The sequence below is a fragment of the Symphalangus syndactylus genome, chromosome 24, assembly GCF_028878055.3.
Source record: "Symphalangus syndactylus isolate Jambi chromosome 24, NHGRI_mSymSyn1-v2.1_pri, whole genome shotgun sequence".
NCBI lineage: Eukaryota > Metazoa > Chordata > Mammalia > Primates > Hylobatidae > Symphalangus > Symphalangus syndactylus.
This window is the reverse complement of record NC_072446.2, coordinates 55377620-55402985: the sequence shown is the minus strand read 5'-3', so window position 1 is coordinate 55402985 and position 25366 is coordinate 55377620. Positions and strand designations below refer to the sequence as shown.

At 41.3% G+C, this 25366-nt stretch overlaps 1 protein-coding gene across 5 annotated transcripts in view; it reads right to left on the bottom strand.

Annotated features, from left to right (window-relative positions):
• The window catches only part of RALGAPA2 (Ral GTPase activating protein catalytic subunit alpha 2), a 337491-nt gene that overhangs the window by 286669 nt on the left and 25456 nt on the right, over window positions 1-25366 (bottom strand). For all 5 annotated transcript variants that reach the window (XM_055265963.2, XM_063634225.1, XM_063634226.1 and 2 more), the window contains exons 2-3: window positions 18164-18274; window positions 12963-13015 (exon numbers count right to left, since the gene is read on the bottom strand). In XM_055265963.2, coding sequence (XP_055121938.1) covers window positions 12963-13015; window positions 18164-18274 — 164 coding nt within the window. The remainder of the gene's footprint in view (window positions 1-12962; window positions 13016-18163; window positions 18275-25366) is intronic.

Here is a 25366-nt window from a genome sequence, read left to right as displayed (position 1 = left end):
CAGAATGAAGAAAAATACTATCAATACTGAACAAAATAAACAGGACAGACTGATGTTTTTTGCAGTAGTCCTCCCTTATCCTGGGGAGATACGTTTCAAGACTCCCAAGGGATGCCTGAAACCACAGATAGTACCAAACCTTATATACACTGTGCACAAATTTCTTTTTCCTTCTTCGCAATTTCATAGAAGATTGGTTCTTACTGTAGATCTTAGCAACCTCGGCATATAGTTTTTTTTCTTTCTTATTAAGTCAAGAACGTTCACCTTTTCACTGAAAGGAAGCACTGTACAGCTTCTCCTTGGCATATCTGATTGCCAGCATCACTACTCTTGTGTTTTGGAGCCATTATTATTATTACTATTATTTTTGAGACAGAGTCTCACTCCGTCACCCAGGCTGGAGCACAGTGGCGTGATCTCGGCTCACTGCAATCTCTGCCTCCCGGGTTTAAGTGATTCTCAAGCCTCAGCCTCCTGAGTAGCTGGGATTACAGGAGCACACCACAATGCCTAGCTAATTTTTGTATTTTTAGTACAGACGAGGTTTCACCCTGTTGGCCAGGCTGGCCTCAAACTCCTGGCCTCAAGCAATCCACCTGCCTCGGCCTCCCAAAGTGCTGGGATTACAGGCATGAACCACCACGCCTGGCCTGGAGCCATTATTGAGTAAAATAAGAGTTACCTGAACACAAGCAATGTGATACCACAACAGTTTATCTGATAACCAGGACCACTGCTAAGTGACTGATGGATAGCTAGCATCTACAGCATGGATCCACTGGACAAAAGAATGATTCATATCCCAGGCAGAATGGAGCAGGATGGTGAGAGATTTCACCACACTACTCAGAATGGCATGCAATTTAAAACTTATGAATGGTTTATTTCTTTAATTTTCCATTTAATGTTTTTGGACCCTGGTTGACCACGAGTAACCAAAACCTCAGAAGGTGAAACTGCAGATAAGGGGGACTACCATATTAAGTACTAAAATGTGATATTCAAAATGTTTTTTATTAGGTACAAAAAATGCAACCTTCAAAAACTGGAAAGGCAGGCACTTAACAGATTTCAAGATTATTTTTTCACTTTGCTTAGGATCATGCAAAGGTCTAATCTCTTTTTTAAAAAAAAAAAATCACACTGCACTGGACTCCTCATTTTTTTAATGACAGAACGAACATTCAGTGACCTTCACAAATCCCCAAATTAGTAGCATATAATTCTACCCATAATATGTGGGTTTTGCCCCGAATAAAGCATTCACTAAAACAGATTCAAAAGGAGTCTTCTTTTCACAAAAGTATCTTACACAGGAGATCTCAGTCACAACCAAATCTGCCATGCTATTCTTCATTTCATGCAAGTTTCTATTTTCTGCCTGAAAACTACTGCATTTTTCCGATCTCTTCAGTTTTGTTACTAGCACTAGTTGGCCATCCGTTTTATGCCATTTTTTAGGGGAAAAAATCACTCCCAGACAGTTTCTATAGGGGTGATGAGTACAGAGTAACAAAATCCCAGTGAGATGCCACTACTTGGTTCCCACCACCCCATAAATTCTGAGGATTTAAACTCCTGCCTCAGCACAATTAGAAAGCACTGTACACCTGCAGGTTGTCTTGGGACTGGCCACCCTGTCAAATTCATTCAGCAAGTGCCCAAGGCCTGCAGGAAAAGCCAGTGCACAAAGGCTTCAAGCCAGACCCTTCCAACCTGTACAGTGTCACAAACCACATCAAACACTAGATGTCACTCTGTAACAGCCACCACACTACATATCCAAACAGAAAACAAGTAATAGATTTATAATAGCAAGTTTTTGTACAACTCTCTCCTAAAGGTATATATTAATTTAAAAAAAACCAACTTACCAAAACTGCATTAACAGATTAATTTTAATTAAAGAGAAAAGAGCTCTCTACATGTCTCCTGCTATCCTAACAATAAATACACATGCTCAAGTTTCAGTGTTAATTTCCCATATCTTTAGCCCTAATGCAGTTTCTACCATCTGCCCTTAAAAGATTATTGGAAGCATTTTTGCTAGTATTGCCTTCCACAGGATCTCCTCTTAAGAGTGTCAGTTACCAACACGTCAAGTGGCACATTATGTGAAAGAGGCCAGCATGCCAGGAAGCTCAGGGCACCTGGACTGCAACAGATAACAAGAAGAATGTAATTTCAGACTTCCACGAACATCTTATCTCCAGTGTCCCTTCCTCCAAGGTGAACTGAGTAATTTGGTATATCCTGTTGGGTCAATCCCAAGTTTCTCACCTATAAGTCTTGATGCAAAAGGGAGACTGCAGTCTTTAATACTAAATTTGCATATTAAACTATCCAATGAAACTGACTCCTTTCAACTCAAACACTTGTCTAATTAAAATTACTAACATTCTATAATAGGATAATCACATTTTAACCAGGAACAGTGCATGCAAAGAATCTCCAAAATGGACCACATGTTTATATTTTGTTCCCACCTTCCAGTTTGTACAGATCATAGACATTTCACTATCAAAATCAGGTACCAGAATAACCACATGCTATAGAGATAAAGGATCTCAGTCCTGTGTTTTATTATTTCCCCAGTATCCAGTACAGGCGATAGCACCAAGGAGCAATTACAGAGCTAATTCACCACCACAGGCAACATATGAGACCAGTGAAAAAGGGTACCTTGGCCACCTGGCCCTCTACTGTGATCCCTGCAGAGCAGTCTCAAGGCAAGATCACACTATGCCATAACAATAATGTTATCATTTGGAGTTGTTCCCAACCAAGGGTTCAACATCAATAAAAGCCACAAGTATGGCTGGCATTACAAAGAAAGCCAGATGATTACACACCTCTATTATCATTTAAATATAGCCCCATGTCATAAATGTGACCCAAAATCTTAGTCATGCTAACTAGAGACATTCATTCTCTTTGCCAGTTGGAACTCAGGGAGACTTTGGGGATGAGAAATAGGTGTCTGTGCCAGCTCAGTTCTTTTAAAAATGTTCTCCAGAAAATTTGAATTGATAGTGGCTTTTTCTCAATTGTAATCGGTCATTTAGAATTATGACAGTGACCAGAGAGCTGCATTCAAAATTGGAATCATTCTTTTAAAAGAAAACAAAATCTACTGAAGCATCTAAATATTTGAAATCCTCAATAAGAACTTAAATTCCAAGGATTTTAGAAGAATCTGCTTTTCTTTTTCATTTTAGTTGTTCTTGTCCCTCTTCCACTCAAAAACCGTAAAGTGGTCCTCACGGGAAACAAAATAAAAAGCAGTATCAGCCTGAGAGGCTTGTAGAGGAAGTCCTTCACCTCGGCATGGGAGGAGGGAGCAGCACGGAAGGACGGCTGCACACTGGACAGCCTGGAATAAGAAATAACAAAGCAGAGAAAAGCGCAGAAACTGTGGCAACTAGTTAATTGTAAAAATATGATTCTGCTACCTTGCTATGTATTATTTGCTTATAAGAAAAGCCATTAGCCATTGTATAAAGAAAGAAAAGGAATTGTTACTTAATCTTGTAGGACACCTAGCCTGAATGTGTTGACTTGTGTAGAATTCAGTTCAGGCATTTTCACTGAACCTCCACAGGAGCTTTTAATTTGTTTTCATTTTCAAAGAGTTACAAAAGATATGCAATTCCCACAAAAGAAGAAGAGGAGGCAGGGGTGGGGGGAGGAAAAGAGGAGGAGAAGGAGAAGGAAAGGAAGAAGAAGAAAGGAAATAAATCTCAGAACTGTTTGTAATCCTATTATATTTATAACTCTAGTTTTTCTTTAGGCAATTCACTATTAGTATCTGAAGTAAAATGGTGCTACTAAATGTGAAAAGTTATAAATGAATGCATTTGGATGGGAAATAAAATCAACATTCAAATTACTGGATTGCGTATACAAAACAATGCTACAGAGAGTGAAAATCAGCCATTTGTTTCATCTTATTGGCACTGTACTGGATATAGCTATATTACTATTATCAGGAAAATCATTAAAAATTATTTTCCCCTACTCTAAGGAAAAAAAAATTAGGGGCTAAATCCTCTGTCTATATAAGCTCACCTGGAGCAATGAAGAACAAGAGACCCAGTGCTGAATTCCATTAAAGTAAGACATAGATTCCACTACATCCCTGGATTCACCACTGGTCAAATTATGAATCCCAAACATAACTACACCCAGCAATACTGTGCACATGTTGAGTCCAGCCATCCAATCCAGCATAACACCACACTGCAGAGAAGGAAGGGTGTCAGTACATATAGGCATGTAATAAATCGCAAGCAATCAAATTTCAATACCAAAGGAAAAACAAAAGCTAGCATCCCCGATATTATTTTTATTTCTCTGTATGTCCTATAAGAAGCCCACATGTCATCTGCACTTGCTGTGTGGTTCACCTGCTGCAGTTTGCCTCTTCCATCAGTGCTTCTCAAATAAGAATCTCCTACCAAAGGACGGGTGAGAAAGAGACATGGTGTATCATCCTAGAGTGCACTGAAACTGTTTTCTTTATCTCGAAGGGGAAACGGAGAAAGGTTGAAGGTGTGGTGGGGAGATGAAGTCCTAAGGAATTTGACTAGCCTTTATTTAACATTATTTTCATTTTAAAACATGCATGAAAACAGTAGAATGAAATTGTGCATGGCTTTTCAATTCTGTTTGCAGAGGGTCACTTTGGAGCCATGCTTCTCCAACCTGTGGAGGTAAATGCTCATTCCCCTCAGCCAAGGACACTCTGGTAATAAGAAGAAGCCCAGAGTAAGCATTTCAGTAAAATCCTAAACCTTAAGTCGAAGTCCCCGGCATCACAAGGATACAGATGTACAAGACACTAAGGATTTAACCGTGTTTAACAATGAAAAGTGGTCTTTCAAATGATGAAATAAGGCTCTACTGGAGGACTCTAGAGCCTCCCTGTCCAATACAGTGGCCACTTGCCACATGGATCACCTGAGGCCAGGAGTTTGAGACCAGCCTGACCAATATGGTAAAATCTCGTCTCTACTAAGAATACAAAAATTAGCCAGGCGTGGTGGCAGGTGCCTGTAATCCCAGCTACTTGGGAGGCTGAGGCAGGAGAATTGCTTGAACCCATGAGGCGGAGGTTGCAGTGAACCAAGATAGTGCCACTGCACTCCAGCCTGAGCAACAGAGCGAGACTGTGTCTCAAAAAAAAAAAAAGAAAAGAAAAGAAAAAAGTCACAAAGGATTGTAAGTCATGGTTGTTGGCTTTAGAAGAATTTGCTTTTCTTGTTCATTTTATTTGTTCTTGTCCCTCTTCCACTCAAAAATATGTACAAAAATGTACACAAAAAACACAGAGTTAGGATTTGTACAGTCTCATTAGGAAGCTAAGGCATAGCCACATTAAGGGATAACTATGGACATCTAGCCACAGGCAAATGATAACACAAGGCAGGGCTATTATATGAGTCCACAGGAAAGAATGAGCACTTCCAGCAGGAGGTGCCAGGAGAAACTGGTGGGTCTAAACAGGTCCTGAGAGAATGGGCCAGATGGGGAGAAGAGCTAAGGGCAGTCCCTGAAAAGAGAACTGAATAAACTAAGAGGCAGAAGTGAAACTATGCAAAGAGAGGTAAAGGGGCAAAGTGTTAGCCCGACAGAGCACTTCCACAGAGTAACCACAAAATATGAAGGAGAGCTACACTGAGAGCCAGGGAGAGGACTGTGAGTGTTAGACCAGCCTGGGCCACACTTTACAGACTATAAAGAACTCATTCAGGTCTCTAGGAAGGCTAATGACAAGATAGAAACAGGGTTTAATATAGTGGGGTAATTTAAATAAAATTTAGAATAAAGAATCTGTTTATCTGTGATTTCAAATTCTGTGATACTTGAAGAACATCTGAATGAGTGGCACTCCAATGCCAGAACATGTTTATGTTTTGAAATTAAGCCTCTTGTGTCGATGTATTTTAATTGGAGTGTGGGAGGGTGAGGAAATATCAAATTCTATAAACTTTCGAAAACATACATGTATAACTCCAAGCTATTCTATTTCTCTAGTAAAAGGGGATGGCATACAACATGGCAGAAAGCTTGAAACAGCATCTCTGAATTAACTATATTGTCTTATTCTCTGTATTCTTGACATGCTGACATCTGGGGCCTCAATGACATAGGAAGGATGCCCCTCCAAGGGTTAGCAAATTCCCAAAGATAGTGGCTCAGAGCATGTCTCTGACATGCAAACCAACCAATCCCAAATCCGTAACCCCAACCACATCCTTTTACGGACTCTATCCCCCTCCCCTCAATCACCCAGGGGCCAGATACTGGACAACCAGGAGCTACCCCTACAGCCCCGTGAGCTGAAATTATTCAAACTATCCAGTCCTAAGCCTATGTAGTTTGCCTACCTGGCCTTGCCCATTCCTTCCTGCAAAAAACACAATAAAAGCTCCTGCCCTCAGGTCTGTCTCTGTCACTCCCTCTTTCCTTTTTGCCTACTGATTTTGCCTTGGTGCTTCCTTGTTTGGCTCTGTGTGACATGTCTGTTTCTAGAGGCCTGTGAGCATAATTAAAACTTCTTCTTTCATAACAATCATTTTCATGTTTCTGTGCCTTACCACACCTGATTAAAACAAATCCCAGGTACCATTAAAATAACCTGTCAAGCTTGAATCCAGAAGGTTCTCAATGTCATGTGAATTATTTGATCTTGAGACCCATTCACTAGGTACCTTGTGTTTCTACACCAACCCTCCTTTCCCTTATGCAGGTAACTAATTCAAGAGCCATCACCAAAATATCACTTCTGAAAAGAACCATTCAGGATTTTCTGTGACTCAGAAGGTCATTACTGGAATTCTGACACGAATTCATTCTTATCAGTAGACTTCCGCTCACCACGAAATGGTAATTTATACTCCATGAGGACAGGAGGCTCTGCCTACCTTGCTCATTGTATCTCCAGCACCTACGTGTGTCTGACACAGTGCATACTTAATAAATGTGTCTGACGAATGAATGAATTGTAAAGAATAGTACACGCTAATATAGACAGCCTATGGAATACAGCTTAGAAAGCAGAATACCAACACTCCCAAGTGGTAGGCAGCATGCCAGTAAGTTAGGATAATAGGTTCTAGAGTTAGACTAAAGGTTAAATCCCTACTCTCCCATTTGTTAAGTGTGCACCCTTGGGCAAGTCACCTAACTCTACAAAGCCTCCAACATTTCATTCATAAAAACTGGGAAGACCAAACCTACTTCAGAAGGAAAGGATTAAACAGGCTAGCCCATGTAAAACATGTAGATTCCGGTTAAGATGGTAAATGTAAATTCATGTTGTGGAGTCCCACATCATCATCCCCACATCTCCATTTGAAATACAAAGCAATGATGGATGAAATACGGTTTTTAAAGTACAGTAAAAGTAGAGTCATAACCATAGTAAAAAAAAAAAATATATATATATATATATATATATATATATATATATATGATAGGCCAGGCGCAGTGGCTCATGCATGTAATCCCAGCACTTTGTGAGGCCGAGGCACGCGGATCACCTGAGGTCAGGAGTTCAAGACCAGCCGGACCAGCATGGTGAAACCCCATCTCTACTAAAAAATATAAAAATTAGCCGGGCATGGTGGCAGGCACCTGTAGTCCCAACTACTCGGGAGGCTGAGTCAGGAAGAATTGCTTGAACCCAGAAGGCGGAGGTTGCAGTAAGCCGAGATCAAGCCACTGCACTCCAGCCTGGGCGACAGAGCAAGACTCAGTCTCAAAAAGATATATATATGATAAACATCTCCATGAACCAACAGAAACTCTAAGTGGTGTACATATCTGAAGCTACAGGCAAAGGCAGCTGGAATCAACTTCCAAAAGGTACAAGTGCTCCCACTAGAGAGGAAGGCAGGCAAAAAGGTCTGCTCACTGCCTGAGACCATGACCTGGACTGGCTGGTGGCCTTCACTGCGCATCACTTACTTTATCAGAATACTGTAATGTCTCCAATACTCTACATCTCAAAACTACTGTTTCCTTTTCCAAGGTTCCCTTTCAGTGCATCCCTGACTTACAAGGCAGACAGCAGCTCTCTTTACATACTCTTCTTTCATGCCTTCTTATCTCTTACCTCTATGCTTTCTTCCAAGCCACTTCTTATTTATAGAATATCTCTACATGGTATCACTTTTGTGATTTAACACATCTTATTAATTCCACCTCTTCTCAAGGGAGCCTTTCCCAATTATTTACAAAGTGATAAGTACTCACTTCCAAACCCTTATAAACTATCTCTTTACAAGCTTTACAGGGCACTATCCTACAAAGCAGCAATGAAGTTACTTAGTACCCCGAATGAAACATACAAATTACAACCTACCTTCTAAAGCCAGAGACAGAGGGAACATAAGCATAAATAAAAGTAATGCAAGTTTATTATTCATTCATATTTACCATGCAAAATGAAAGTTTTATGAAGCCTTGAACAATATATATTTGTTCTATTATACAGGCAACTAATCCTCTGTAAATGGTAATGTATCAGTATTAACACCCTCCCTAGTCTAGAATTTCAGAACATGAAGAGAAAGTATCAAAACTTCTGTGAGAGGGATAGGTCTAGAGTCTCTAAAGGGCTTTCCTGCTGCAGGCCAACGAGCCCTTAGATCCATGACAGCAAATGTAATTCTTAAAACATTGCTGGGCTTTGAAGAACACAGAGAAACTAACAAGCGACTAAAAAATGGTGGGGGAAGAAGGAGGAGTAAAGAGGGAAGAAGAAAGGAGGCAGAAGACAAGTAAGCCAAAACCTGATCTGTGAGCAACATGCAAAAGAAAAAACTGCAGAATGCCAAGGAGCTGATGCCAACACTAGCGCTAGGATTTACAGGTGACTGTTCCCTCCAGCCCCCAGTCCCCAGCTATGGTAAGTTTAGGGAACTGAACCTGAATTTCCATTCATAAACCAGAACCCTCAACTGGAGTTAAAGTGCTCTCAATCAAGAGCATTCCCAGACTGCCGGCAAAAGCAAAGACAAATCCTCTGGGAGAAACCAAGATTAACAAACATGAAATCTGTGGTCATTCAGTACCACTCTCAAAATCAAACAACACAAAATATGCAAAAAAAGAAGCCACTGTGAATGAGAGGCAGCTGAAATAACCAGCATAATTAGACAAACACTTCAGCTACTAGGATTATCATATACAAAATATGAAATATTACACAGTAAATGTTTAATAAAATAAAAGATGTCTAAAAATGAACAAGGATCAAGAGACAATCGAAAGCAACCAGCCACATAAGAATGCCTAACCAAAAGAGCTGTTAAAACATGAAAAAAATCATTGAAATGTACAGCTCAATAGATTGGTAAAGTAGCAGATTTGTTCCAAACGAAGAGAGTTAGTGAACTGAAAGAAAGAACTGAAGAGACTTCCCAGAATGCAACACAAACAGATTGGGGGAGGAGAAAATAAAAGCAAGCTTAAGAAACAGGGAGGATAGATCAACAAGTTTAAGTAAGAATTCTAGAAAGTATGGCCAGAATGAACAGAAGCATATCAATATTTGAGAAGACAATAGCTAAGAATGTTAGAGAACTATAAAACATATGAATCCAGAGACTTGAGAAACATATATATACCAAGCAAGGTAAGAAATCTTCAACTAGATATTTTGTAATTAAACTGCAGAACAACAGACACAAAAGATCGTAAAAGAAGCAGCTGGGCACAGTGGCTCACGCCTTGTAATCCCAACACTTTGGGAGGCTGAGGCTGGTGGATCACGAGGTCAAGAGATCAAGACCATCCTGGCTAACATGGTGAAAACCCGTCTCTACTAAAAATACAAAAAAATTAGCTGGGTGTGGGTGGTGGGCACCTGTAGTCCCAGCTACTCGGGAGGCTGAGGCAGGAGAATGGCGTGAACCCAGGAGGCGGAGCTTGCAGTGAGCTGAGATCGCACCACTGCACTCTAGCGTGGGGGGACAGAGCAAGACTCCGTCTTAAAAAAAGAAAAAAAAGGCAGAAAGAAAAGACATTTAAAGGAACAACAATTACATCAAAAACAGAGTTTAAAGCTGCTACAATGGTAACTAGAAGATAGTAAAAATGTGACACAAATACTACTACTACTACCACCACCACCACCACTACTACTAAGGTGTGTAATATAAAAACTGCTTGAAGACAATAAAGACCAAGCTAATGGAGATAAAACTGAAGGGATTATGACTCTTCAAAGAGACGCTTCTTTGCCAATACATTTTAAAACTTTGGTGATAAGAAGAAATCCTTAGAATTCTTCAAATTCTTAGAAAAATATATAACTTACCAAAATTGAATCAAGAAAAAAAAAAACAGAAAATCTGAATAATACTAAAACAAGTCTAAAACTATCAAAGAAATTGAATGAGTGGTTAAAATCTTCACATAAGTAAAAAAAGCACCCCAGTTTCAGGTGGTTTTATAGGAAATGTAAAAAAAACATTTCAATGACAGCTCATTCCAATCTTATAAAACTATGTTACATAACAGAGAAAGAGGAAATGCTTGACAGCAGGTTTTAGAACCATTATCACAGGACCAGTCGAAAACAACATGAGTATGAGAAAGAAAAACTGAGGCCAACCTCAGCTGTGAACAGAGATCCAAAAATGCAAACAAAATATTAGTCCAGGCTGGGTGCAGTGCGTCATGCCTATAATCCCACAACTTCAGGAGGCCAAGGCAGGAAGATCACTTGAGCCCAGGAGTTTGAGACCAACCTAGACAACATAGGGAGACCCTATCTCTACAACAAATTAAAAAGAAAAAAAATTAGCTGGGCATCGTGATGCACATGTGTAGTCCCAGCTACTCAAGAGGCTGAGGCAGGAGGATCACTTGAGCCCAGGAGGTCAAGACTACAGTGAACTATGTTCACGCCACTGTACTCCAGCCTGGGCAATACCCTGACTCAAATAATAATAATAATAATAGTAATTAGTCCATCCAAAAATCTAGAACTGTAATTTACCATACTAATACTCAAGAAGAATCATTATCATCTCAATCAAGTTTTTTCAAGAAAAAAAATTTAAAAACTTGAAAACCCATCAATGATTTTTTAAATAAATTTCAAACTAGGAATACAAACAAAGTTATTTAATTTGATAGAGAATCCACCAAAAAGTTACAGAAAATATTACTCTTAATATTTCACATTAACAAAACTCTCTTTAGATCAAAAACAAGATGACCCTTTATCACTTCCATTTACCAATGTACTGGAAGGCTGACTCAGGGTGGAAAGCAGACCAGCTGGCAAGTATGTCCATTCCTTACTCATAGACAATCTGTCTACCAAGAAAACAAAAAACCTGTAGACAAAATGTAGGAATTAAACAAGTCACATATATTTACTTAATCCAGCAGTGGGAATGAATAAACGTGAACTAAATTTAAAAACATGGATAAATCTTACAATTAATGTTGAGGGTAAAAAGCATGTCAAAGGTGATTATGTACCATAGGAGATCATTTCTATTACACTCAAAACCAAACAAAACCACACAAGAAATTATTTAAGGGTACAAATATATGTGGTAAAGCCATTTTTTAAAAGAAAGAGAATGATAAAATGCAAGGGAGTGACTGCCACAGAGGTGAGAAAGGATGGTGGAAGAGCACCTAAGTAGCTTTTAGTTCCTAAAATGGTGAAGGGGGAGGGTGTCAAGAGTATGTGCTTTATTACCATGCTTCCTAACTTACATATGTTATAGATTCTTTAACCATTACATAAATAATTAAGTTGATAAAATAGTACAAACAAATGATGGTCAGTAGATACATATTTAAGTAACACACTTAATTAAAGCTCCTGTTAAAAACAACTCATTTACACAGGTTTCATTCAAAGGAGGGTAACCACAGGAAACATAATAACCACTGCAGAATATGCAGTGAATCAACGTCTGTAATCTGGGAAAGGAGTATAGCTCTCAAAGGAGAGAAAGGGGAGCCAGGGCTATTGAGCACTAGCCATGAAGCCAAGTCCTGGGCTGGAAGTTTCCCATATCTTGGTTTTTTTCCGTAAACCCAGAAAGCCCCTCATCATAAGGCCCTGGAGAACTCTCCTACTGTAGGAGATCTCTCCTACAGTGCTTCCCCCTCCAGCCAGCTCTGCACCTGTTCCCATTAGGCCTTTCCTTTACAGCTATAAAAGTTTATCTTCTCACACTAACCTAAGCATACACCTCTCAAACCACAAATAATTTCTAAAAAACCAACAATTAACTTTCGGAACCTATAATTCAGTTCTGAGTGTGTTCTCCAGGTACCCGTAATCTGGCCACTTATCTAATACATTTGGACAAGAAAGACTTTAAGCTTAATAAGTCAAAAACCACACCCAAACATTGTTTCAACTTTGAAGATATGATCAATGCACACAGATATACAGATGCATAAAGATCATAACCTCACTAGTAGAAAAATATATATTAAAAAAGTTACTGCATGTCAGATTTATATATATATATTTATATATATGAGACGAATCATCTCTAATGTTAAAGTATAGGAAATTTACATAAGACTTACATATCAATTTATATAACATTTTTGGGTATTTTTTATTTTTTTATTTTTTACAGGGCAGTTTCTCAGTGTGAATGTATGACCTTTTGGAGAGCAATTCAGCAACATCTGCTACTATTTAAGATGTGTGTACTCCTCCATCTAATAATTTCACATCTAGGTACCCATACAGGAAAAACTATCACACATGCTTGCAAAAAAAGAAAATCACAAGAAAATTATTTGTAGCACGGTTTGTAAAAGTGGGAGGGTGGGAGGAAGGAAGGAAAGAAAAAACATATGTCCACCAACAGCCATTTTTATTTGTCTTCAAATAAAATTAAAGATCAAAAATACTTTATTTCCAACAAGAATTATAAAAGGTAAATAAATTCATCAAAACTTACTTCAAAAAGGAAGAGGATGGAGTCCAGCTCCTCCCTTTGTGACTTATTATTCCCTGGAATATTAAAAAATAATTAGTTATCATGACATCATTTAAACTTTAGGACATTACAAATTATGCTAAAAGGCAGCTTAAAACTAGTAAGCCTCAACATACATTCATTTATTCAAAAAATAGCAAGAGGCAGTATGGAGAACACATTAGGACTGCAAACAGACAACCAGGCCAGACTGCTTGGATCCACATCTGGCAGAGCTGCCCCTTGCTAGCTGTTTGAACACAGCTTCCATGTTTTCCAACTTGTTACCAAACTATGATGGGTAATTTATTCATTTCTCAACTAGTTACTTATTGGCTCAAATTGTGGCAGAATGCACAGCACAAACAAAGAAAAATTTCTAAGTTGGTAATATAAAAAGTCATAGAGCAGATAACTATAAAAGTAGTATATCTTTTGGGGCAACTGCACACTGTCCTATTGATAATAACAACAGTAATAAAACCTACAACACCTGCAGCGGAGGTTACCATTTTTGGTCCTCTCTGTGTACCAATCATCGTGCTAAGAGCTTGGCGCATATCATTTAATATAGGAATCAACAAACCTCTTCTGTAAAGGGTCAGACAATAAATATTTTAGGCTTTGCAGGCCTCTCTTACAAACACTCAAATCTGCTGTTACAGTACAAAATCAGCCACAGACAATACATAAATAATGGATATGGCTTGTCCAATAAAACTTTATTTATAAAACAGGCAGCTGTAAGCTGTGGACCCCTGATCTAACTGAATCCCCACATCTCAATGAAGTAGATATCATTCATTCATTCATTCATAGAAAAAAATACTACAAAATGTCTATATGCCAGGGATTATTCTAGGCCCCGAGGATACAGGAGTGAGCAAAACAGACAACAATCCCTGCCCCCAACAAGTTGATATTCTGGCAGGAGGGGGCATTCTATAAATGAGTGAGAAAAACAAGAAGGAAGGCAGACAGAGAAGCCAAAAAAGATGGTATGCAATTTTGACTGGGGAAGTCAGAGAACATCTCTCTGGTAAGGTAACATCTGAGAAAAGATCCTTTGAGGTTAGGAAGCAAGCCACATGGAAATGTGGGGGTTTGGAAGGAAGCCATACGGAAATTTAGGGGAGGTGTATTCCAGGCAGAGGAACTGAACAATGCAAAGCCCCTGTAGCTGAACATGTCTGGCTTAGTCAGAAAACAGTCAGAGGCCCTTAAGGCTGGAGCACACAAGGGGGACAGTTGGAGAAGCTGAGGTTGGAGAGTAGGTGAGGCAAAGGAAGGCAGATTAGGTGGAGCCTGAGACCACTGTAATGACCGGGAATGAGAACCCGTTTGAAACTTTAGAGCAGCCAAGAATCATGATTTGACTCATATTTTTAATGGAGGACTCCAGCTGCTCTTTTGACAAGAAACTATGGGATGGGAGAGGGCACAAGTGTGGAGGTGGGAGACCATTTCTGCAGCTAATGCTGTAATCCAGGTGAGGATATCAGCAGTTTCAGTGTTACCGGTGTAGGCAATGAGAACTGGCCGGTGATTCTGGATGTATTTTGAAGATAGAGCCAATAACTCTGGAGTTTTGGCCTGAATAACTGCAAAGGCTGAAGTTATCACAAGATTATTTATTTCATTATTCCTAGTAGGCATTTTCTTTTATTCTTTTTCAAGGTACACTGTCTTCCCTGCACTCCAATCGAACACAGATTATACTAAAAGCAAAAAACTTCAAAAATCTCACTATTTTTATTGGTTCTTCATTATGATTCTTTGCAGGAGGTGGCAAGATGGCCACAATCAAAGACCACCGCAGTGCCTCACCCTGAATTCCTTCCGCTCCATGCTTGACAACTGCCTGTTCTATAGGAGCAATCAGGGCATCTGACAAGGGGTCCCTCGGTTTTTCCTCTCCACCTCAAAATGTCTCCATATTTACACTATCCCCTTATCTGCTCCTCCTTACATAGAAAGGTCACCTGTATGCTCCTCTCCATGTCTCTTCTTTTTCCTTGACCTGTCTCAACCCACTTCCCCCAACACCTGCAACATCAGTTATCTCCCCCTCCAGCTGACCCACTCCTAAGTCTGCTAATAGGCCAATGCATTCCTCAGTAACCTTCCCATGACCAGGGTGAGATACAATCTGTGTCTTGTTGCGGGAAGTCAGGGACCCCAAACAGAGGGACCGGCTGAAGCCATGGCAGAAGAACGTGGATTGTGAAGATTTTATGGACATTTATTAGTTCCCCAAATTAATACTTTTGTAATTTCTTATGCCTGTCTTTACTGTAATCTCTAAACATAAATTGTAAAGATTTCAAGGACACTTATCACTTCCCCAATCAATACCCTTGTGCTTTCCTATGCGTGTCATTACTTTAATCTCTTAATCCTGTCAGCTGAGGAGGATGCATGTCGCTTCAGGACCATGTGATAATTGCGTTAACTGCACAAATTGTACAGCATGTGTGTTTGAGCAATATGAAACCTGAGCACCTTGAAAAAAGAACAGGATAACAGCAATTGTTCAGGGAAAAAGACAGATAACCTTAAAACTCTGACCACCGGTGAGCCGGGCAGAACAGAGCCATATTTCTCTTCATTCAAAAGCAAATGGGAGAAATATTGCTGAATTCTTTTTCTCAGCATGGAACATCCCTGAGAAAGAGAATGTGCACTGGGGTTGGGTCTCTGAACTGGCCCCCCGGGGAGTGGTCATCTCCTATGGTCGAGACTGCAGAGGTGAAACAGACTCCAGTCTCCCGTAGCGCTCCCAGGCTTATTAGGAAGAGGAAATTCCCGCCTAATAAATTTTGGTCAGACCAGTTGATCTCAAAACCCTGTCTCCTGACAAGATGTCATCAATGACAATGGTGCCCAAAACTTCATTAGCAATTTTAATTTCGCCTCAGTCCTGTGGTCCTGTGATCTCGCCCTGCCGCCACTTGCCTTGTGATATTCTATTACCCTGTTAAGTACTTGATGTCTGTCACCCACACCTATTCGCACACCCCCTCCCCTTTTGAAAATCTCTAATAAAAACTTGGTACTTTTTGCGGCTTGTGGGGCATCACAGAACCTACCGACATGTGATGTCTCCCCCGGACGCCCAGCTTTAAAATTTCTCTCTTTTGTACTCAGTCCCTTTATTTCTCAAGCCGGCCGATGCTTAGGAAAAATAGAAAAGAACCTACATGATTATTGGGGCAGGTTCCCCGATAGTGTCTTCACATCAAACTTTCTGAAAGGATATTCTCACCGGTCATCTTCACCAGCTCACCGCCCTGTGACTCCATGTCCATCTGTTTCGCTTCCGACCTGCTCCTCACCTAGAACCTTTCTCTCCGCACTCACTAACAACCACACTGATGAGCTCTTACTCCCCAGCCCAGCTGCACCTCACGCACCAATTGGCTGACTCTACATGCCTTCGATTCTCTCTCCCCTGGGCCTCTGTGACAAAACCCTTTCCTGGTACCCCTCCCACTACTCCATTGCTTTCCTTTGCATATACCCAATAAAATAAGGAATTAACGTTCTGACCATCACTCTCTTTCTCTGTATATACTGTTTCCCTTGGCAATAGCATGATTTCTCCTCTTTTCTCCCAAGCTCCAGTCACCTATATTGTACTGTCCAGCCAACACCTACACCAAAGTATCCCCCATGCACCTCAAACACAGACTGCCCAAAGCCACTCTCACCCTCCTGCCTTCCAAATGTGGCTCCCCTCCAGGGTTCCTACTGCTAATGGCACCTCACAAAGCAGACTCAGTGTCCTGAAAGCATTTGACTTCTCCCTTTCCCTTATAACCAAGTCTCATAGATGTTGAGACACAACACTTTTCTTTTCCCTTAACTACTGCCTCCCTGGATCAGGCATCACCATCCCTCACATGAATGACAGCATCAGCCTTCCAACTGCTGTTCTTGCCTCTGGTTCAATTGCTACTTTACAAGACACTTGTCATAGTAACAAACGCTTTCCAGAGCTCTAACCACCTCCAGAACAAAGTCCAAACTCCTTAGCCTAGAATTCAAGGCTCCTTGCAAGCATTATCCAATTTCCTACAAATCTTTTTCACACACCTTTGCTGCAAGAAAAAAAAAAATGCACTTCCCATACATGTCGTAAGAACAGCCCTACTTTACTCATGTTCTCCCCTCCAGCAGCAGTGCTGCTCTCTTCCACCTGAAATCCTACTGTCCTTCAAGGTCCATTCCCAAGGCCACCTCTTCCCCAAAGCGTCATCTATATACTCAGCAGGAAGTCATCCCTCCCACTTCCCAAGAACCACAGAATTCTGTCTAAATCTCTCTTACAGAACAACTGACTTTTTAACTTTTTTCACAGTTATTTATGCATATGGCTTATTTTTTAAATGAATGAATGACATCTACTTCATAGAGCTGTGAGGATTCAGATTCAGCCCACAGACTACATGAAAATGAAAGAAGATGGTGACAGCAGCTACTACTTACTGACCATGGACTATCTGTCAAACTCTGTCCTAAAATGCTAGGATACCTGTGAACCTGTTTAACGCTGACAGGAGGAAGCCGACTCAGAGACAGATTAATTTGCCCAAGGAGAAACAGCTAGAAGGGTAGGGCTGGGTTCCCAACCCAGTCTGGCTCCCCAGGCTACATTATCCTGCCACTTAGGTGACAGGATATATAATGTATACAGAACAGAATGTATAATGTGACCTTGTTGGTTTGATTTTCAAAGAATATAGTCACAAACATATATAAACATAATACATTAATAATATATCTGGAAGGAGATGCAGGAAATCTTTAATAGTGGTTGCCTCTGCAAGCAAGGCAAAACAGACACTTGAGTTTTCATTTCAGACGCTTTTATGGAATCTAAATTTTTAATAGTATGCATGTATTACTTTTCTTTCTTTTTAAGTAACTTATTCCTTTGAAAATCATGCTTTCTAAGGGTTCCTTCTGCTATTTTTGCTAGCCATGTGTTGTTCAATTAACATCCCTATAAATGAAAGCTCAAGAGAAACAAAGATGCCACCCTGTCCACCATGCTCTCACAGCTTTGCTAAAGGCTTGGCAAGAAAGAAAGCTTAAAAATGTATAATTTGTGGCTCATGATATATACAACTTATAAAAATGCCTGATTGTTTAAAAAAAAAAAAAACTACCGAAATGCTTACCTTTTAATTTCAAACTATTTTCCAGTGTTATAAAATTTTCATAGAAGATGAAATATATCTGAGAATAGTTGGTCTCAAAAAACTGCTTAAGATCATTTGCATCCACATTATCTGAAAAGAAAAAGTTTCCATTTATGACAATTCACTTTATACAATTACAAGAATTTAGAAACAAACTTCTCGGAAAAGAAGGCAAGTACAACTAGTTTCATTCCGTTATAAGACAATACAAAACAAAACAGTATTCCTGTTTGTTTATTCTCCACCTAAGAGAGTTCTTAATTGAACCGTGGGTACCACCCACCACTCAGCCCTGCTCAGGAGACTGTGGGGCCAATTCAGGGAGGTCAGAGCTGATAGGAGCCAGCAACGACAGACCAGCTAGAAGGCTGGAGGTAAGCGGGGGCAGGTCTGGGGAGGGAAACATGACTTCCTGTTAGGGGATGAGGAAGTAGAGGTTCATGAAGGAGGCAGTTTTTGACACAGGCCATGAAGAGGGATGGGTTTGCACCTCTGAAAAACAACTTTGCTGGTGGAGCTCCTAAATGGACCAATCTCTGCTCCCTCCCCACCAACATAACTCTCTGGGCATGAAAAGAGAAACCAGCTCAAGTGAACTAGCACATGCTCCCCAACCACAAGCTTCTAGATGACCTGCCCCCACCCATGTATGGACACTGTAGGACCTACCACGTGTTCCTAGAGTTGCCCCTGTTGTACTAGACAGTTTTGCTAAACCACAGACTGTGGATAGATAGGCAGGGGTGTGGTGAACTTAGCACAGTGACAACTCCCACTGGGGCTGATTAGCAACACAGCCAGTTCTTCCAAGGGCCCCGATCAGCCAGGGTAAAACCTCACAATGCTGGGGGGTCAAAGTAGTCATCCACTGTCAACACACCTTTGTACATTTTCCTCAGCAAACAAGGTTGTTTGTGCCATTTACAGAGTCCTGACCAAGGAGCTGGCACTTTGGGAGAATACACTAGCACCTGAGGAAAAGTAAAAACAGGTTTCTGGAGCCAGGCACTGTAGCTCACACCTATAATCCCAGCTACTTGGGAAGCTGAGGCAGGGGGATCGCCCGAACCCAGGAGTTTCCTGAGGCTACAGTGAGCTATGGCTGAGCCACTGCACTTCAGCCTGGGAAACAGAGTGAGACCCCTGTCTCTTAAAAACAAAACAAAACAAAGCAAACAAACAAACAAACAACAAAAAGCTTCCTTAAAATTCTGCAAGGATTACTCAAGAAAAAAATGTGTTGCTCTTCAGTCTGTAACAGTGTGGTACCAATTGCTTTTGCAGTCCTAACACTGTGAATCTATGTGAACATACATATTATGATGTTCAAATTATATAATGTTAGCAATAATGCAGATGATTCTGAAGACTTGTTTTTCTCTGATAATTGTATAAGAGATTTTCATGCAAAAATGTGCCCTGGCTCTTTGAAATAATGCATGTAAGGTACTTATAAAGTCTTATGAGCTGCCGATTTCATAGTATATTTACTGCACCAAAATAAAACTGGGCACAGAGCTGTGAAAATTCCTAGCAAGGAACAAATGTACTGTGTGAAAGCAGGTAGCAACGAAACTAGTATCACCAACCCACATGAATATTAACATTCCTATGAGCTATACAATCTTGACAAGGAATCCTTGAGTGCCTTGTGGAGAATTTGCCAGTTCCAAGGAATTCAGTACACTTCAACTCTAATGCAAACTGCTAGCCCATCTACCACTAACTGAGCCCTCTTTCTGAAGCCAGCTTCACTCAGCTTGCTCCTACTCACCCTCACTAGTCAGCTAAAACATCCCCACCTTACCCCCAAGACTAGGTCTGCGCCTCTGCTGTGTGGCCCCCACTCTATGCTTCCCTGTCACAGAACACATCACACTTTACTTAATTCTGGTGGAATTCTGATGGAATAATCTGTCTCCTCTATTAGACATATTCCCTGCCCTCACAGAACCCACAGTCGATCTCATGAATCATTATGTCCCATGCATCTAGCACAATATTTAGTTCAATATTTTCTTGAATGAATTGAGAATCCATGAATTAGTCTAAACATACAATGATAAAATAATGACTACAACTTATAAACCTACGGGAAAGAAACAGCCTAACCCTCAATCCTTGGGGCAATCAAAAGACAAATCTCATCTCTGCTGAGGACTCCTGATTTCCATCTGCAGCCCTGACATCTCCCACTGTGGGCTCTAGTCTCACAGACTGCTGCCAGCTGATTTCTCCACGCGAGGGTCTTAAAGGCCTCTCAAATTAAACGCGTCCAAAGGGAAGTCCTCCATCAGATCCTGTTCTTCCCTCAGGCTTTTCCGCCTCAGTAAGTTGGAACCCCCATCCACCCCACTGCTCTGGCCAAAGCCTGGGCATCACTCCTCACTACCCATCCCCAGTATGCCATTCTGTTAGCCTGCCTTTAACACGTACCTGTTCCAGCCCTGGACTGCTTCTGCTCTCCACGGCCCTGCCTGGTCTATGTGGCCATGAACCCTCACACAGGCTGTGACCTCTGCCCGTTGCCCGAGTTCCCTGCTTTCACTCTTCTTCCATTCCCCATAGCAGCCAACTGGAATATTTAATAGAGTCAATCAAATCAGATCACTCCTCTACTCAAAACCTTCCATCTGCCTCCAGTAGTACTTAAAATCCAAACTCTTTACCATAGCCAGGCAAGGCCCTGCCTGATTTCCCCCACTCAACACCAACTTCACTGCGCAACACTCTCCCCTTCACTCCCTATCCTCTAGCCACTGTGGATTCTTTCCCCAAACTTCCCAAACACATTCTTCACTTGGGGCCCCTGCAGGATGCTACCCCCACTCCCAGATCTTCATGCAGCTGGTTCAGTTATAAGACAAAATAGCAAATGTAGACACTATGTCTGTTCATCCTGCTTACATAATAACAGAATTGCACAAAATCCCTCCCCAGCAGAATTTTACAAAGCCCCTGACTCAAAGACTCGGCGCAGCCCTTCAGAAGAATGCCCTGAAGATGATACAGCAGGATACAGCACCAGTTCCCACATCTCCTGCCTGAATCACCGCATTTTCAAAAAAGATACATTCGTCTCAGCCCTTGCCTCTTCCTGTATATAAGATAATATCTGACAGGATTAATGACTACGCCTCTATAATCTGTAACCAGATGGACCCTCACACCCAAACCTTGATAAGATTTTGCTCTAATGTAACTTCTGAGCACACTTAACTTCTGAGCACATTTAATGTAACTTCTGAGCACATGCAGAGTGCGCCACCTGTATATAAACTGTGGGCTAAAGCACTACTTTGGAGCAGTCCAACAGACACTCTCTGACTCTCCCTGGTTGCAAATCTCAGCAAGACTTCTGAATACAACTAACTTTAATTTTTTTAATCAACAGGTCTCATCCTTTAGAACCTGGATCACACATGACTTCCTCAAAGAAATCTGCAAGTGCCCCCATGTGTCACTCCACATTTCCTCCTCTCCCCGGCCCTCTCCCTTGGTAGGCTCTGCAGTGAACGTGCCTCAGACACAGAATGCCATAAGCTGGCAAACAATTTCTCTAGCATGGAGGATGTGGGTATGCTGATGCAGCAAGCTGGCACAGAAAGCTACTGGGAGATCAACAAGTCCCCATCTTTCCCTCCCTTATTCCCTCATTCCCTCAGACACTCAAGTATCAGCAAACCAAACAAAGAGGGTCCTCATCATGTTTAAGGATCCCTCTTATACACTGAGATGTCCTCATGAGGCCAAAAGTCCAGGTAACAACCACCTTTATCCTCAGCCATCCAATATCTTCCTTGTGGATAAGGCATTGGTGGTGTTGAGCTTAAGTACTCACTAACAAGACAACTAGATACGTTCCAGGGAACCCAAAACACAGTGAACCCGGAAGCATAGCATCTACAGCACACTCAGTTTATGTACACGTGTTGAGAACTCTTCAGTGGTCTGGGCATCCTCTTCATGCAATTCCCCCTGACAGCACTTCAGAAGAGTTGAAATCATCCCTTTATTAATTTGCTGCCTCATTGTCTGGCTGCTAGAATGTAAGCAGCATGAGGGCAGAAATCTCATCTGCTTTGTTCACTGTTGCATCCCCAGCCTGAAGAATGGAGCTTGGTACAAGAAAGGTACTTAACACATTTGTTAAATGAATAACCAAATATCAGATATTTTATCTTTAATTCAAAATCTAGAATCATTTCTTGATTTGTCTTTTTTTAAAAGACTCATCAGAAGAATATTTATAAAGCAAGCACAGGTCTCACGGAAGACAATCACAGGCAATGGAATTTAGCAACCTGCAAAAAGAAACACAAGAAAGGAATAAAAGCCTAATTTTTAACAAGGCTAATTTCAAGAAACACAGAGATATAACAGGAAGGCTTTGCTCCATTTAAAAAAAAAAAAAAGAAAGAAAACTATGACCACAAACTTCCTTCAGACAGGCATTCTTGACCCACTCATTCAAACATTTACTAGCCCCTATCCATGTCAACAAGTGCTGTGCTAAGCTTTAAAAAATTCAAAGAGAATAAGACCCGAGGCCCCCAGGGGTGCACAGGTAAACAAACAAGTAACAGAACAGGCACCATGGCTGAAGCCCACGCTGAACACCAAAGCAGGGAGTGGATAAGGCCACATGGGGAGGCTAGGAATGCTAATGTCATACATTTATGTCATGCTTTATGCTTTAAAGGAAATGTTCATGAGTTTATTTTATTTGACCCTCAACATAGCCCAATGAAACAGATGGGCAGGTGTGATTAAGAGAAAGAAACCTCAGGGTCAGGATCTCACGTGACCTGCCCAAGATAATACAGCCTGTTGGGGACATCAACAGAACCCCTGCTCTGGTCCTGCAACTCCATAACTGAGTGGTACAAAGGCCTCAGGGACAAATGGGAATAAATCAGTCAGGAATATAAGAGAAATAAATCATTACCTTGAGGATGAGCAGGAGAGCCAGAGGAGAAATAGCAGGAGGAAAAGCCCAAGGTAAGAAACTGGAGTGAGTGACACTGAAGAAGCAGCTCCCCGAACTCGCCCCACAGCCTCTCAGGGCTGTAGGGAAAAGAAAGGGAGGGCAAGGCCACGCTCCAGAGTCCAGATGGGAACCTGCCTTTGAAGGGATGGCTTCCAGGGTTTGGCATGGAATGGATGCTAGCACACTGGCTTACTACTATTACAGAACTCAGGGAAGCATGTCCAAATTAACCACAGGGAAGCAAACAGCAGACAGCCTGGCAGAGCTAGTGGTCATTTCTGAATTTTTAAAGAAATCTCCTTTAACTTCTCATTTTCCTGCACCATCAACCAAAGGTAATCTTCTACATATGACCCAAAACCACCCTCTTCCACTCCTTTGTCCAGCTAAACCTCTTGTTGACAAGTATTTCTCCACATCTAGCTGAAAGGCAACAGCAAAGATTGAGGGCAAAACCTCTGGGGCAGACTGCCTGGATTCAAATGCAGAAGCCAAAGGACCTTGGACAAGTTATTTAAACACTCCACTCCTCAATTTCATCTTAAAAATAGGGCTAACAGGCCAGGCATGGTGGCTCACACCTGCAATCCCAGCACTTTGGGAGGCCGAGGCTGGTGGATCACTTGAGGTCAGGAGTTCAAGACCAGCCTGGCCGACATGGTGAAATCCCAACTCTACTAAAAATACAAAAATTAGCTGGGTATGGTGGCACATGCCTGTAATCCCAGCTACTTGGGAGGCAGAGGCAGGAGAATTGCCTTAACCTGGGAGGAGCCAAGATCGCACCACTGCACTCCAGCCTGAACGACAGAGTAAGAGTACGTCTCAGAAAAAAAAAAAATAGGGCTAACAATGGTTCTTACATCACAGGGCTGCTGTGATGATAAAATGAGCATATGTAGAGTGCTTATAAGAGCTTCAGTCAGCATTATAGAAATATCAGTAGTTTTAGAATTACTTTGCTCCTAGCAAAGGTCACTAATCCTAATACAGCAGTAAGTACTACCAGTAAACACACCCACAAAACCAGTGGGATTATCCCTCTATTTCCTTCCACATATAATCCTCTTCAATAGCAATTCTATTGCTTTTTATTTGGAAGGGTCATAACACAGTCTCATGAAAACCTGCTTCAGCAGACCCCTAGAAAGCACCAAAGGAAGGAAAAGTCCTCATCTCACTCAGGAGCCGCAGTGGGATGCTGTCAAGGGAGGAAGGAGCTCGTGTTCAGTTCTCCCCTAATAGGGAATGACCCCCCTGCACCTTCTATACTGCCTACACCCCTCCATTCCCAAGCCAGAACTAAGAGCCATCCAAGCCCTGCCTACAGTCCTGTGTGTAGATGAAGATAGGTATCCTTTACTATTTTAGTGAAATTCCCTGGATAATGGCACTGAAGGCCTGATGATCAAGATAACAGGCTGGTGATAGGAAAAAGGGTAAGTGAAGAATGTAAGGCAAACTTGACAACTTAATAAAACAGTCATTCAGAAGCACTCAGTGAAAACAAGGAAAATAATGAAGTGCGAAAGAACTAGTCAGACACAAGACAGAAAATGCAGACAATGATGGATATCATTAGTAATGCACCATTACTTACTTATAGGCTAATATGATTCTGGCAATTTCACATTTAAACAGCTGCCTAGGTCCCTGGGTCGTTTGTAGAAATGCCACAAATCATTCCTTCCTTCCATCCACACATTTGGATGGTGCCCAACCACAGTGATCCAGGACTGATCTCCTGACTTGCTTTGGCCAAAAAAGCCTTAAAAATGTGGCAGTGGTTGCTGGGAGAGCCCCAAGTAGTTGCTGATCCAAGCAAAATGAGAAAATTCATGCAGAGCTGAACTCAACCCACCAGTCTGGAGCCAACCCCTGGCAACCGTCAGTGAGAAGAAGAACCACCCCAGCCAATACAGACCCAACACAGTGAGGGAGAAAAATGGATGCCTGTTGCTGTAAAACTCACGGAAGCTGCTAGGTTTGGGAAGGTTTGTTATGCAACACTATTATAGAAATGGTGGTGCAGAAGAAGAAACTCAGTACAGAACAGCCTCACTGGTCATGAGGGCCAGCAAACCTATGAAGAGATACCCCCAAGTATAACACATCATCCCCTCCATTAAAGAAGGAAAAGCAGGAAAAATGAATCCAAGTTACAGAGGCTGCCCACTGACACAAACTTTCTG